The 13,699-nt window shown below is 42.7% G+C and overlaps 1 protein-coding gene and 1 long non-coding RNA gene across 2 annotated transcripts in view; one reads left to right on the plus strand and one right to left on the minus strand.

Annotated features, from left to right (window-relative positions):
- Positions 1–3,069: 3,069 nt before the first annotated feature.
- LOC143939037 (uncharacterized) lies at positions 3,070–5,832 on the minus strand. Its single transcript, XR_013263755.1, has 2 exons — positions 5,634–5,832; positions 3,070–3,657 (listed from the first exon to the last, which is right to left on the minus strand). It is a non-coding gene; the product is annotated as an uncharacterized LOC143939037 (long non-coding RNA).
- Positions 5,833–7,221: 1,389 nt separating this feature from the next.
- The window catches only part of LOC143926222 (liprin-beta-2-like), a 32,972-nt gene continuing 26,494 nt past the window's right edge, over positions 7,222–13,699 (plus strand). Inside the window, exons 1-4 of the mRNA XM_077450228.1 lie at positions 7,222–7,259; positions 9,501–9,651; positions 10,550–10,661; positions 10,752–10,840. Of these exons, the coding sequence (XP_077306354.1) occupies positions 7,222–7,259; positions 9,501–9,651; positions 10,550–10,661; positions 10,752–10,840 (390 nt within the window). The remainder of the gene's footprint in view (positions 7,260–9,500; positions 9,652–10,549; positions 10,662–10,751; positions 10,841–13,699) is intronic.

Here is a 13,699-nt window from a genome sequence, read left to right on the forward strand (position 1 = left end):
TCACCTCCTCTAGAGGGAGATCGGTGCTTGTAATTGCGCCCCCCTGACTGTCCATTAGATTCCCCCTGCTCTGGACCCCCCTGTGTATGAAGTACTGACACTGCTCCATTCCCACAAAAAAGCATTGTGGAAAAAATAGAAAAACTGCAACAAATAATAATAAATGAAAAAATAATTAAAAAATGTAATAAATCATTTAAAAAATGAAGGACTCGTTCACATGGCTTCTCTTGCGCATACAGTGTGAATGAGTGGTTTGTTTCAAATATTTCATTTATTTTTTGTTTTCATTTTATTTATTTCTATAAAAATGCCCATCAAAATCCTCAGCACCAGGCCCATGATGCTCTTAATCCGGCCCTGCACCCAATATGCTGGTTCTGGGCTTGCCAATGTGTGTGGAGGCTGGAAATAAAGGTGTAACGCGTAACATGGTGCAAATGGTGAACTTAGCCTTTAAAGGGTTAGTTTATCATTCCCAAAAAAACTGCTTATGTAGGTAAGAGGCACCTGTCAATAAAAACTAACCGTGCACTGTGATTAAAGAATAAGTTACCTTTTACAAAAATAAATAAATGCACATTTTTGCAGCAAAAATAATGTGCATTTACCATGTTCCGGTAGACTGAGTAAATTGCAGGTGTAAGATCAGGCTCCTGCACACTCTCTCCCCTACTTTCTGCCTGTACTGATATATGGGCTTCCAATTAAAAAGCTGAAAGAAGGGAGAATGGACTATGAGCTCGCTTATCAGCTCACTCATAGTCCATTGAGAACTAAAATCCGTCTACTGCATTGTCAGATGGTCTTCCACATCCTGCCTTTTCGCTAGGGCGTTGCCAACATAATCCCTGATTTTACTGGCTCACCCTCACAGAAGTCACCTCTGCCCGGTTCAAATCTGCACTCCCTCTTCCCTGTCACAGTACCTCTGAGCTTAGCTCTGCTGTGACACAGCAGACAGCAAACCATACATGCGCATAGATCATCTTGGCAACAAGGCAAGATGGGGGACACCATCTCTTGACGTTTTTCAGCCAAACTCTGGGAGGTAGACAAATGGCATAGACCGTTAACAGGGGCATTATCCAACTTTACTCAAAGTGCACAGTTGGTTTGATCTATAAGCACCCCTTACCTGCATAATCGGATTTTGGGAAAAGTTACGTAATTCTTTAGAAACAGTTTTTCAGTTTTGGATAAAGAGTAGAGTAATTGGAACAACTGTGAGGGTTGTATTGCTATCTGTTTGCCCGTTAGGACGATTATCTCCTTCTATTACACCTGGTGACCATTATTACCAAGTGAAAAAAAAATCCCTAATTTCAAGTAGTCCCCAGAATAGTAATATGTGAGAAATCGTCCAATAGGAACACTAATTTGGGCGCTAGACCGGCCCCCAGCCCCCACAGCCTCTTCTCCCTTGCAATCTAGTTGTGTAAGGTCCTCTGGTGTCATGAAGACCAATGCGGGGCCTGCAACCCTCTATCATAAGTGAGGATGCCAAGGAAAAGTTTACTGCCACAGTATGGGAGGACACCATCTGCCTTGAGAGTGGAGGGTTGGGTAAGTAAATCTTCTTTTGTGTGTCCCCTAGACAGAAATGAAAACTTAAAGTGGTGGTAAAGGCAGAAGGTTTTTTTTTATCTTTATGCATTCTTTGCATGAAGATAAAAAAAAACTCCTGTGGGCAACAGACCCCCTTATTCTTAACTGAGCCCACTTCAATCCAGCAATGTTGCAGGAGTGTCTCGGCTGCCCAGGACTCTCCCTCCTCATTGGCTGAGACGGCAGAGTAGCACCATTGGCTCCCACAGCTGTCAATCAAAGTCATTGAGCCAATGAGGAGAGGGGGCAGGGCCAACAGCGGCTCCATGTCTGAATGGACATACAAAGTGGCGGCTCAGCTGCTGGCTGTGGGGGCACTGGTCAGGGGCCAGAAGTGTCGGTTAGGAACGCAAGAAGAAGAGGATCTGGGCTCAAAGGCACAACTAGAACCTTCAGGGCCCTGGTGCAAGAAACCATTACAGCCCCCCCTGATCGCCAAGGTCCTATCGCCGGGGCCCTGTCCATGGCTCCTGGGACCATTTAAGCCCTTTATAAGCCTTGGTTCACACTACTGCAACTTGCGACACATAGGGGTTTATTTGCTAAAACTGGAGAGTGCAAAATCTGTTGCTGTGCATGGTAGCCAATCCGCTTCTAATTTCAGCTTGTTCAATTAAGCTTTGACAAAAAAGCTTTTGGGAGGTCAACTAGCCACTGTTCAAAATACCCCTAGTAACCTCTGGAGGAACCCTAGGGTTCCACAGGACCTTGTTGAAAATAGCTGATCTAGACATGTACTCACACAGCACTCATGGTACAGAATAACAGTTTAATAATTGAAACTTTAGGATGTAAAGACATCAACCTAAATGTTAACAAATTCACATTTTAGAATTATATTAGTCACTTCCAGGTATAAAATGTAAAGAGATTTTCTAAAAATATACAGCTGAAGTATACCTCCTGAGTTGTCCCTCACAGTGTGTCAGTATCTAGATTAATGCTACAAAGTCACTGCTTATTTCTTGGTAATAGTGGAATGTAAAATGAATAAATAACTTTTGCATTGTGCCTGACTTCTTTAAACTGCGATCTTATGTCATTTGTAGTGCAATGGGGTTGATTTACTAAAACTGGAGAGTGAAAAATCTGGTGCAGCTGGGCACAGAAACCAATCAGCTTCCATTTTTTTATTTTTTTTGTCAAAGCTTAATTGAACAAGCTGGAGTTAGAAGCTGATTGGTTACTACGCACAGCTACACCAGATTTTACACTCTTCAGTTTTAGTAAATCAACCTCAATCTGTTTCAATGTGATCTCCATGAAAAATGCAGATCCCTATTTTGCTTATGAACAGGTCCAACCTGATCAACCCCATAAGATAGAGTACTCCGCTCTTGAGCTTCTTTATCTTTCTGATTTAAATCACCTGATTGTTAAGGGAATCCTCTATTGGGAGAAATTGTGTCTGTACGTGCAATACCCATAGATCATAATCTATTGCAACAATGCAAGCCTAAATTACAGTACCAATGAAGTTTACTGCATATGTTTTAAAGGACAACTCCAACCAAAAACTGTTATTTTCATTTTGCATGATTACTGGCAAGTTGAATTACATACCATCTTTTTTTTTTAAGATGTCGTTGGTGAGATACCACCATAAGAATTCCCAGTTTCAATCAACTGTTGCAGCTGTTACAAAGCTAACACTTTCCTGAAAATTCTGTAACATTCAATAAATAACTGGGTCATTCCACCATGACAAGGTGAGCTCTTTAATCTGGCTTGTTGGGAGGAGAAACTATCAGCTTTGGATGGAATTGGCCTTAGGTCAACATGTGGCTATCTGCCAAATTTGAGGTATCTTTAGTATTCCCAGTTGCCAGCATTCGGTTGTTTGGCACAGTTGCACCAGTCGTGGTTTGCTGAGTTTTTAGTAAGCAAACCTTCTGTCTTCAGGGTAGCCAAGCTTGGTCAGGTTGTCCTGACAGGCAAACTGGATCATGGGAGGGGGTCCACACATTAGCACAAGTGGGTTATCAGAAGGAGAAGGCAAGTGCTTCTTAATCATATCTGCCGTGACAAAGCCAGAGCCGTACTTCCAGCCTGAAGAAAGAAAAATCATATATAATACTTTTTGAACATGAACATAGTTTGTCAACTACCATACCGTATATGCGGCCCAAAGAAATAAGTAATTCAGACAAAGCTGGACTCTAGATTGAAGAGTAATTCAAAGGTTTAACAGCAAGGCAGCTCTCTATCACCCATTTACCACTTGCCTACTGGGCACTTAAACACCCCTCCTGCCCAGATCAATTTTCAGCTTTCGGTGCTCTCGCATTTTGAATGACAATTACTCAGTCATGCAACACTGTACCCAAATGAATTTTTTGTCCTTTTTTTCCCACAAATAGAGCTTTCTTTTGGTGGTATTTGATCACCTCTGGGTTTTTTATTTTTTTCGCTATAAATGAAAAAAACAAAAATTTTGTTTCTGTGATAAAATTATGCAAATTATTAATTTTTCTTCATAAATTTTGGCCATAATTTATACTACATATCTTTGGTAAAAATAACCCAAATTAGTGGATATTATTTGGTCTTTGTGAAAGTTAGAGAGTCTACAAGCTGTGGTGCAAATCATAAAAAAAATGATCACATCTGATGTACTGGTGGCCTATCTCATTTCTTGTGACCCGAACAAGCCAGGAAAGTACAAATACCCCCCAAATGACCCCTTTTTGGAAAGTAGACATTCCAAGGTATTTAGTAAGAGGAATGGTGAGGTTTTTGGTGTTGTCATTTTTTCCCACAATTCTTTGCAAAATGAAGATTCTTTTGTTTTTTATTTTTTTCCCACAAAATTGTCAATGTAATAGGTTATTTCTCTCACATGGCATGTGTATACCACAAATAATGCCCCAAAATACATTCTGCTACTCCTCCCGAGTATTACAATACCACATGTGTGGGACTTTTTCACAGCCTGGCCACTTAGAGAGACCCAACATGCAGGGAGCGCCGTCACGTGTTCTAGGAGCATACATTACACATCTAAATTGTTGACTACCTATTACACTTTTGAAGGCTCTGGAGCACCAGGACAATGACACGTGACACTGACGTGGAACTGATGGCAGATGGCACTGATACGTGGCACAGATGGCACGTGACACTGATGTGACATTGATGACAGATGGCACTAATACGTGGCACTGATGACAGATGGCACTGGGGACATGTGGCACTAGGGACGGGTCGCACTGGGGACAGGTGGCACGTGGCACTGAGGACAGATGGCACGGATAGGTGGCACTGGGGACAGGTGGTACTGGGGACAGATGACACTGTTAGATGGCACTGGGGACAGGTGGCATTGATAGTTGGCACTGGGGACACATGGCACGGACAGTGTGTGTGTGTGTGTTTTACTATGTGTGTACTCACTGTCACTGACGCTGCAGCTGCAGCATGGAAGCTCTCCCTCCTCACATGCTGTCTCTGTGTGAGGAGGGGAGCCGGCGATGAGAGATGATCTCATATGTTTACATATGGGATCACCGCTCATTGGACAGGCTGATCGAGTGCTAAATGGCCGCTGTGATTGGCCATTTAGCACGATCTGTGATTGGCTGTGTCCGAGGGACATGGCCAACACAGAACTTCCCCGATGCACGCCCGCGGCGGCGCGCATTGGGGAAGTAAACAGGAGGATGTCCAGGGATGACCTCCCGGTAGTTAGCTCTGTAGCCTTCTTTTGGCTATAGAGCGGGCGTGAAGTGGTTAAACTGTTTAACTGATGCATGACTTTGGAGGATGGGAGTACCTAGTTGGTTTGACAAGTCTAATTAATTTTTATTTGCCACAATCAAAAATAAATAAATCAGACAAGCCCCCAATGTATTTCTGTGGCCTACCTGCGACACTTGCCACCATCACAAGAGGAGAGAAGAACTAGGTGGTGCAATGGACCGGGATTGTTACAAAACATGTAGACTAGTGCTTCAAAAGATCCACTTGATCCTTGAAAATCATCACAGCATGTCCATTTTTGATGAAATAACCCTCCTTGGTCTTACCTTGAGGAGTCCGGTCCAGAGTGTACCACAGCTTAAACTGATCCGGGTGACTCTTGGCTGCAGCCTCCAGTTCTGCACGCAACAGAATGTCCTCTTCAGTCTACAGGTAAACACCGGTAAATGACATAAGGACATCAACAGGTAGACAGCTAAATACAAAGATAATATACATTTGTGTGATCTATTTACCTGGCCAAAATTTTTTTCATCCTGCTCATCCAATACTGTGATTTACACAGCCCCACACACTGCACAGTGGAAGACCCCAAACCCCTCTTCTGCACTTCAAAGTATTCAAAACGCCAAAATCAGCGTTTTTGAATTCTGTGGATTTTTTAAAAAATTGCCACAGTTTGCAGCCTAGTAAACAGGAAGTGACGTCGTTACTACATCAGAGACCCGATCAAACCCAATTCCGGCTTTGCTTGGGTCTCCAGACAGCCGGTGGACATGTCCGCTGGTCGGTCGGGTCTCCTGATGGGATGGGAGACCTGGGTGGAGCGGCGGCGGAAGGGAACATTGGCGTGGAGGAGCTTGACTGACCTGCACAGAGCCCCGACCTCAACCCGATTGAACACCTTTGGGATGAATTAGAGCGGAGACTGCGAGCCAGGACTTCTCGTCCAACATCAGTGCCTGACCTCACAAATGCACTTCTGAAAGAATGGTCAAACATTCCCATAGACACACTCCTAAACCTTGTGGACAGCATTCCCAGAAGAGCTGAAGCTGTTATAGCTGCAAAGGGTGGGCCAACTCGATATTGAACCCTATGGACTAAGACTGGAATGCCATTAACATTTATGAGCATGTAAAGGCAGGTGTCCCAATACAGGCATACAGTGCAAATTCAGGCTCACTTCTGCATAAAACCCAATGAGCTTCTAACCCCAGCTTGTTCAATTAAGCTTTGATAATAAAACCTGGAAGCTCATTGGTTTATATGCAGAAGTGAGCCTGATTTTACACTTTCCAGCTTTAGTAAATATACTACATTGTGTACTTAAAAGTGGAGTATGCCTGTATAGTGTACAGTATATCCCGGGAGTCTGTGAGCACTACATATGTAATTTTCTCCTAGGCGAAAATACGTGATGTGCTCGCCATAAAAACATAAACGGTAAATAAATACAATTAAGGTTGTAAGGGAAAGGGTGGATGATAGAAAGTGGGCAGGGAGAGTGAAGGTCTGCTTTTAAAGCCCAATTGAAGTCACAGAAATAGATATACTTTAAGCTAGGCTAACAACCTCTTGGCTCCAACTTCCTATTACAGCAGTTGGGCTGATTTTATATATTTTTTCCTTTTTATGCCCCCGCCATTCTTCAGCAATACAAGTCTGTGTAAGGGTGTCCATGATGAGGGGTGTAGCCATTACCCTTCTATACCAAGTGCAGTGTGAGAGCAGGAGTTGCATTTCCCCTAAGAGAAAAGGATATTGTATGTACATGCCAATCCATAAAAACAAATGCTTGGCGCAGGCACTAGCCAGAAACCTCAGACCAAAAACAGTTTTGGACATTTGCACTGTAAAATTAAATTGCCACTAATGAAGTGTGTGGTTGAGAAAACATTTATTTCAGCCCCAATGTCCAGTGCTGAGACACTTCTTCATCAAGTACAAAGGTGATAAGGGATCACTCCCTCTGCACCTTCTCCATTCAGAAAATGTCTCATATTCTTTTCATGCTATGCAAGATGTTGAAGGAGGGGAGATTGTGACTATTATTTGTGCCACCTCTATTCACAGAACACCTTGCATCCTTTAAAAAGAATACTAGATGTTTTCTGAATGTGGGGTATTAAGCAAACCTATAGGCTTGCTGAGCTTTTGAACAGCAACATGCTATTTCTTTTACATATAGAACTGCACGTGTCTGTCAATGATACGGTGTGTCCAAACCTGTGGATAGCTTTGTTCTCCATGCAGTAGGAAAATTCTGGGTATTTTTCTTTTCACCTAAAATTAATAAGGCTGCAAAGAAAGTATAAAAATGTAGTTGCAAATTAAAGAATTTTGCTTTGTATTTTCAACAGTTGTTCAGTCGTTAAGTCATGTCTGACTCTGTGACCTCATGGACCATAGCGCGCCAGGCTTTTCTGTCATCCACTGCCTCCCGGAGCTTGCTTCACTTCATGTTCCTTGTTTCGATGATGCTATCTATTCATCTTGTTTTCTGTCATCCGCTTCTCTTTTTTCCATCCATGTTTTTCCAGCATCAGGGTCTTTTCCAATGAGTCTCCTCTTCGTATTAGGTGGCCAAAGTATTTGAGTTTCATCTTTAGTTTCTGTCCTGCCTGTTTGACTGACTGGTTTGATCTTCTTGCCATCCAAGGGACTTTCAATAGTCTTCTCCAACCCCATAGTTCAAATGCATTTATTCTTCGACAGTCAGCCTTTCTTATGGTCCTACTTTACTACTGGGAATACCATAGCTTTGACTGTACTACACTTTGTTGGTAGGTGACGTCTCTGCTTTTTAAGATGTAGTCTAGGTTTGCTATTGCTTTCCTTCATAGAAGCAAGTGTCTCTTAATTTCATGGCTACAGTCATAGTCTGCTGTGATCATGGAGCCTAGGAAGATAAAATCTGTCACTTTTTCCATGACTTCTTCTATTTGCCAAGGAGTAATGGGACTAGTTGCCACAATCTTGGTTTTCTTAAAGAGGAAGTAAGCCCTGATGAGTTTACTTCCTCTTTCATTCCCTGCAAAGGCAAAGCATAATGGACTACTATGCATCGCATAGTAGCCCATTATGTGTCACTTACCTGACACAGGAGCCAGCGAAGTTGCCGCTGTCCCCTGTAGTCCACCGCATCCATCTTGTTGGTGGGGTCTCGCAGCTCCGCCGCTGTCATTCGGCGAAGCCGCGATGACGTCACTCCCGCGCATGCGCACGGGAGTCGTCGCGCGCGGCAGCTCCATTCTTGGAAAGGCCGCGCTCAGTGCGCCTGCGTGCCGCTGTCTACGGCGCATGCGCCGTAGACAGCGGTGCCCGTTTTCGGGCGAATATCTCCTAAACCATATAGGTTTAGGAGATGTTACTTGGACCTACAGGTAAGCCTTAATCTAGGCTTACCTGTAGGTCAAAGTGGTTTGTAAGGGTTTACAACCACTTTAAGGCTGGGTTCACACTGCTGCGGGGGGAGATCCGGATGTGATTCGCACCGCACTGCAGTGCAAATCACATCCGATCTCCGTAGAGATGTGAGTTCAGCCATACAGATAGTATGGCTGAATTCGCATCGCTCCCGCAGCAAACTCGCACGGGACCCTTTTTTTGGTCCGCAGCAGAATAGGATCGCATGGGTGTTCACACCATGCGATCCGATTCCTGTGCGAGTGTGCAGATCGCACTGCGATATGCGGACGGATCTGGGGGTGTCATTAACATATCATTGACACTCCCAGCAGTCCGCATAGGGCAGTGTGAACTGCCGGCGGGAGGCATGCGATGCGGGAAAACGCCGCGGATTTGCGGCGTTCCCGCATCGCTATGGTGTGAACACAGCCTAATGCTCAATTTCAAGCCAGCTCTTGTGCTCTTGTATTTCACCTTCGTTAATGGACTATTTAGTTCTTTTTCACTTTCTGCCATTAGTGTGGTATCATCTACCTATCTCAGGTTGTTGATATTTCTCCCAGCAATCTTAATTTCAGCTTGGGATTCGTCGATTCTGGCATTTCGCACGATGTACTCTGCATAAAAGTGACAACAGTATAGAATTCTAAAGAGAGACACCAATGTGGGACTTTAGATGGAATTTATATTCAAATTTTTAAATATTCAAAGTCGAGGCAAATTTTTGCTTTCATCTGTGATATTCCTACACTAATTAACACGTTTATTCTTTGTATTTGCAGTGATTATAACGCTCCTTTTGCTCAGTGGAGTAATGAGCAGGTCTGCAACTGGCTGGAAGACTTTGGTCGGGGACAGTACGTCATATTTGCAAGACAATGGGTGAATTCAGGTCATACGTTACTAACCGCCACACCTCAGAGCCTAGAAAAGGTGAGAAAGTACCATTTAGAAGGAATGTAATGTAAATAAGTTTCACAGATTTTTATATTTACTTTACGGAAGATTGATCACCAGGAGAACATAAAGCCTAGTACATATGGCCGAATGTTGGACAACATTGTCCAGTTCAATAGAAACTGGCCAGCATTCGGCCCGTGTGTACTGGCGTTGGTCTGACAAAAAACAAAGCGAAAAAGTCTGCCGATCGGCTCCCAATCAGCGCTCTTAGCCAATGGCTGAGAGGGCTGACCTGGGTGTTCTAGCGGGTTAGTCTTGTACACATGACACTTGCCCTCATCTAAATTTGTGCAGGGGTTACTGAGATATAGTGACAGATAGCTAGCCGCAAAAACACAATACTGTCGCCATGGCTTGCAGAGCTGCGGCAGCCAAGGAATCTTCTGCATCCAACACTCTGAGTGTGTCAGATGTTTGCATCCCCATCTACATGCTGTGGTTTCTACTACAGCTCTGCAGGGACACAGCAGTGACGTAGAAGGTGGACCCACAGTGCATGGTGGAGGATGCAGGAATCTACAAATTTTAGAAGTGTGTTGGATGCTGAAGAATCTTTGGCCAGTTTAGCTCTACAAAACAGCAGAGGTTGGAAGCATGCACAGCAAGACAGGTACGTTTTTTTTTTTTTTTTTTATTATCGTTTTTATTTATTTATTTTTTTAATATGGGTTCATGATTTATGGGAACAACCAAAGCAACAATAAGTCGACTCAATGTGGCCACTGAAAGTACTCTATACTTTCCATGTAATTATAATGAAAGATAAGTGGTAATATATTTCACATAATATACTGTACATAATAAGTCTGATATATGACCAGAATTATAGCCACATAAAAGGAATGCTTACAGTATTTTTTTCTTAATAAAGGAACTCGGCATCAAGCATACCTTGCACAGAAAGAAACTTCAGCTAGCTATGAATTCCATCAACACAAAAAAGGAGGACAAATCAGGGCAACTAGACCATGTGTGGGTGACGCGTAAGTGCCTTAGATCTTGTATAGACAATAACATTTTGAGTATAATGGGTGTTTTCATGGGTTAGTGAGGCTTCCTTTTTACACCAACAGGGTGGCTCGATGATATTGGACTGCCGCAATACAAGGATCAGTTCCATGATGCCCGCGTGGATGGAAGAATGCTACAGTACTTAACTGTGGTAAGCTGACTGGGTTCAATTCTGTTTTCAGAAAAATGTTAGAGGTTGCTGGCTTTGGATGTATCCAAAGGTGAACCTCAATTGTTAAAAGATCTGTTCATTCTTGGAGGATTTGGGTTTTTATGTTATCACCCACCCTGAAAAAGTTCTCTTCTCTCCACCACAAGGTGTCATTGCTGGAGAACTGTGAGCTCTGCCTGTGCGATGACGCTCCCTATTGTTGGGGGGGGAGGGCATGTAAACAATAGACTGGGGATATATATATATATATATATATATATATATATATATATATATATATATATATATACCCAATTACAGTGAGGGAGAAATGTATTTGATACCCTGATTTTGTACATTTGCCCACTGCCAAAAAATGATAATTTTAATGGTGGGATTATTTTAACAGTGAGAGACAGAATATAAACAAAAATATTCTGAAAAGTGTATTTCAAAAAAGTTGTTATATATTGATTTGCATTTTAATGAGTAAAATAAGTCATTGACCCCTTCGCAAAACATGACTTAGTACTTAGTGGCAAAACCCTTGTAAATCAGAGGTCAGATGTTTCTTGAAGTTGGCCACCAGGTTGCAACATCTCAGGAGGGATTTGGTCCCACTCCTCTTTGAAGATCCTCTCCAAGTCATTAAGGATTCTAGGCTGACGTTCGGTAACTCGAACCTTCAGCTCTCTCCACATATTTTCTATGGGATTAAGACCCCTTTCACAATGAGGCAGTTTTCAGGCATTTTAGAACTAGAAATAGCCTCTGAAAAGCGCCTGAAAACTGCCTCCCATTCATTTGCATGAGTGCTTTCACACTCGGGCGGTGCGCTTGCGAGATGTTAGAAAAAATCCTGCAAGCAGCATCTTTGGGGCAGGTTTGGAGTGCTGTAAAAAAAACACTCCAAAAATGCCCCTGACCATTCAAATGAATGGGCAGCGCTTCCGAAGCACCTTTAAAAGTGCTTCAAAAGCACCTCCAAAACGGATGGTTTTTGGATTTTTTTTATTTTTATTTAAGGTTGCATTGGCACGCTGCTAAAGCACCTCAAAAACGACCAGCGCTTCGGTGTGAAAGGGGTCTAAGGTCTGGAGACTGGCTAGGCCACTCCACGACCTTAATGTGCTTCTTCTTGAGCTGCTCCTTTGTTGCTTGGCTGTCTGTTTTGGGTTATTATCATGCAGGAATATCCATCCACGACCCATTTTCAATGCCCTGGCTGAGGGAAGGAGTTTCTCACCCAAAATTTTGACCGTACATGGCCCCGTCCATCATCCCTTTTGATACAGTGAAGTTGTTCTGTCCCTTTGGCAGAAAAACACCCCAAAGCATAATGTTTCCACCTCAATGTTTGACTGTGGGAATGGTGTTCTTGGGGTCATAAGCAGCATTCCTCCTCCAAACATGGAGTGTGGGAGGAAACCCACCGAGGCACAGGGAGAACATGCAAACTCCATGCAGGTAGTGCGGTGGTTGGGATTTGAACCAACAACCCCAGTGCTGCTAAGTGGAAGCGCTAACCACGTAGCCACATCCACTGGTTTCAATCCTCACCCACTATAGCTTTTTGGATCACTATCGTTAACCATGCAATAAATTATATAAGTTGACATATGAAGCCGGAGGATGCCCAAAAAAATTCCTTAAGATTTGGGGCTCTTGGGTCAGCTCCGAAAGTACCATACCACCGTCTCCTTGAAAGACTAAATGGAGCCCTTTGTTCATTGATCAGTTCCAATTAAGCAGAATAGACATTTAACCTTTAATGTGTCACATATCCATTACATGTATACCAGATTACCAGATTGTGCAATGGTTTGAGCGATGTTCGCTGCATATACAGTTTTCTGTTTGTTTTTTTTATTTTTCTTGTTTTTCTTTGTTGTGTATGAAAATAAAATTCTACTTTAAAAAAAAAAAAAAAACACGTAGCCACTGCGCTTCCCACATAAGTTTAATTTAAAGTGTTTTTATTAATTTTTTTCAGCTACATGGGTAAAATACAGTTTCGTTTTAAAATGCAACAATTTAAAGTGAACCTTATGATTGGTAACGATGAATTTGAAATTATTTAGGCTGCAAAATATGTATAGTGTTCTACCTTTTTGCATGATTTTGATACTGCAATAATATTGCATCGTTCTAAAAAAAATAAGATAATTGGCCCAGTGCAAGATGCATTCTTATTGGTTGATATGTGCTTCTGTATTTAGGAATTACAACACTTTATTGGGTAAAGCCAGCTGATATTTTTGCCTATATTTTTTAACAAGTCTGTGAGAATCAGACCTCTATCACTATTCCCTGCCCAGGAAGAAGAAAACGGGTGTCTGTTCTATTTGTGGCACGGTAGGGGTCTGTCCTTGCCAGTGTAAATATTTTGCCTGGCAACCTGTAATGAGGAACCTGAGCGCTGGAGACGGAAAGCGATCCTTTCCTGATGGGATCCGGGGACAGGTGCTCTGGCCTGGTCCACTGACGGGACCATTCCGGGGAGGGGGGGGGGGGGAAGTCAAGGCTTAAGTGCTAAAATAGACATGTGGTAATCCAATCAACGAGCTTCATACAGGCAAGAAAATGTGAAAGAGGAAGTTCAAATGCTTCTCTCCGAGCTTGCAAAATAAACTTGAAGTCGTGCCAGCAGAATTTAAAGTGGACTCGGAGGCCGATTTAATTTTATTAATATCACATTGGACAAAATATAAATGACATTTATTAACGTCAAATGGATTGAGTTAAGAAGGAACAGCTGTGTCTTGGAGTAACCAGAGTCTAGCAATAGGAATTCTTCATCTTGTAGGGGAATAGTTGGAAAATCCCTGTGCTTCCAGCAAAGTTGTCTATGGAAAGCGG

The sequence above is a fragment of the Lithobates pipiens genome, unplaced genomic scaffold (assembly GCF_037356315.1).
Source record: "Lithobates pipiens isolate NorthernLeopardFrog02 unplaced genomic scaffold, aLitPip1_a1.2 Scaffold_10, whole genome shotgun sequence".
Classification (NCBI taxonomy): Eukaryota; Metazoa; Chordata; class Amphibia; order Anura; family Ranidae; genus Lithobates; species Lithobates pipiens.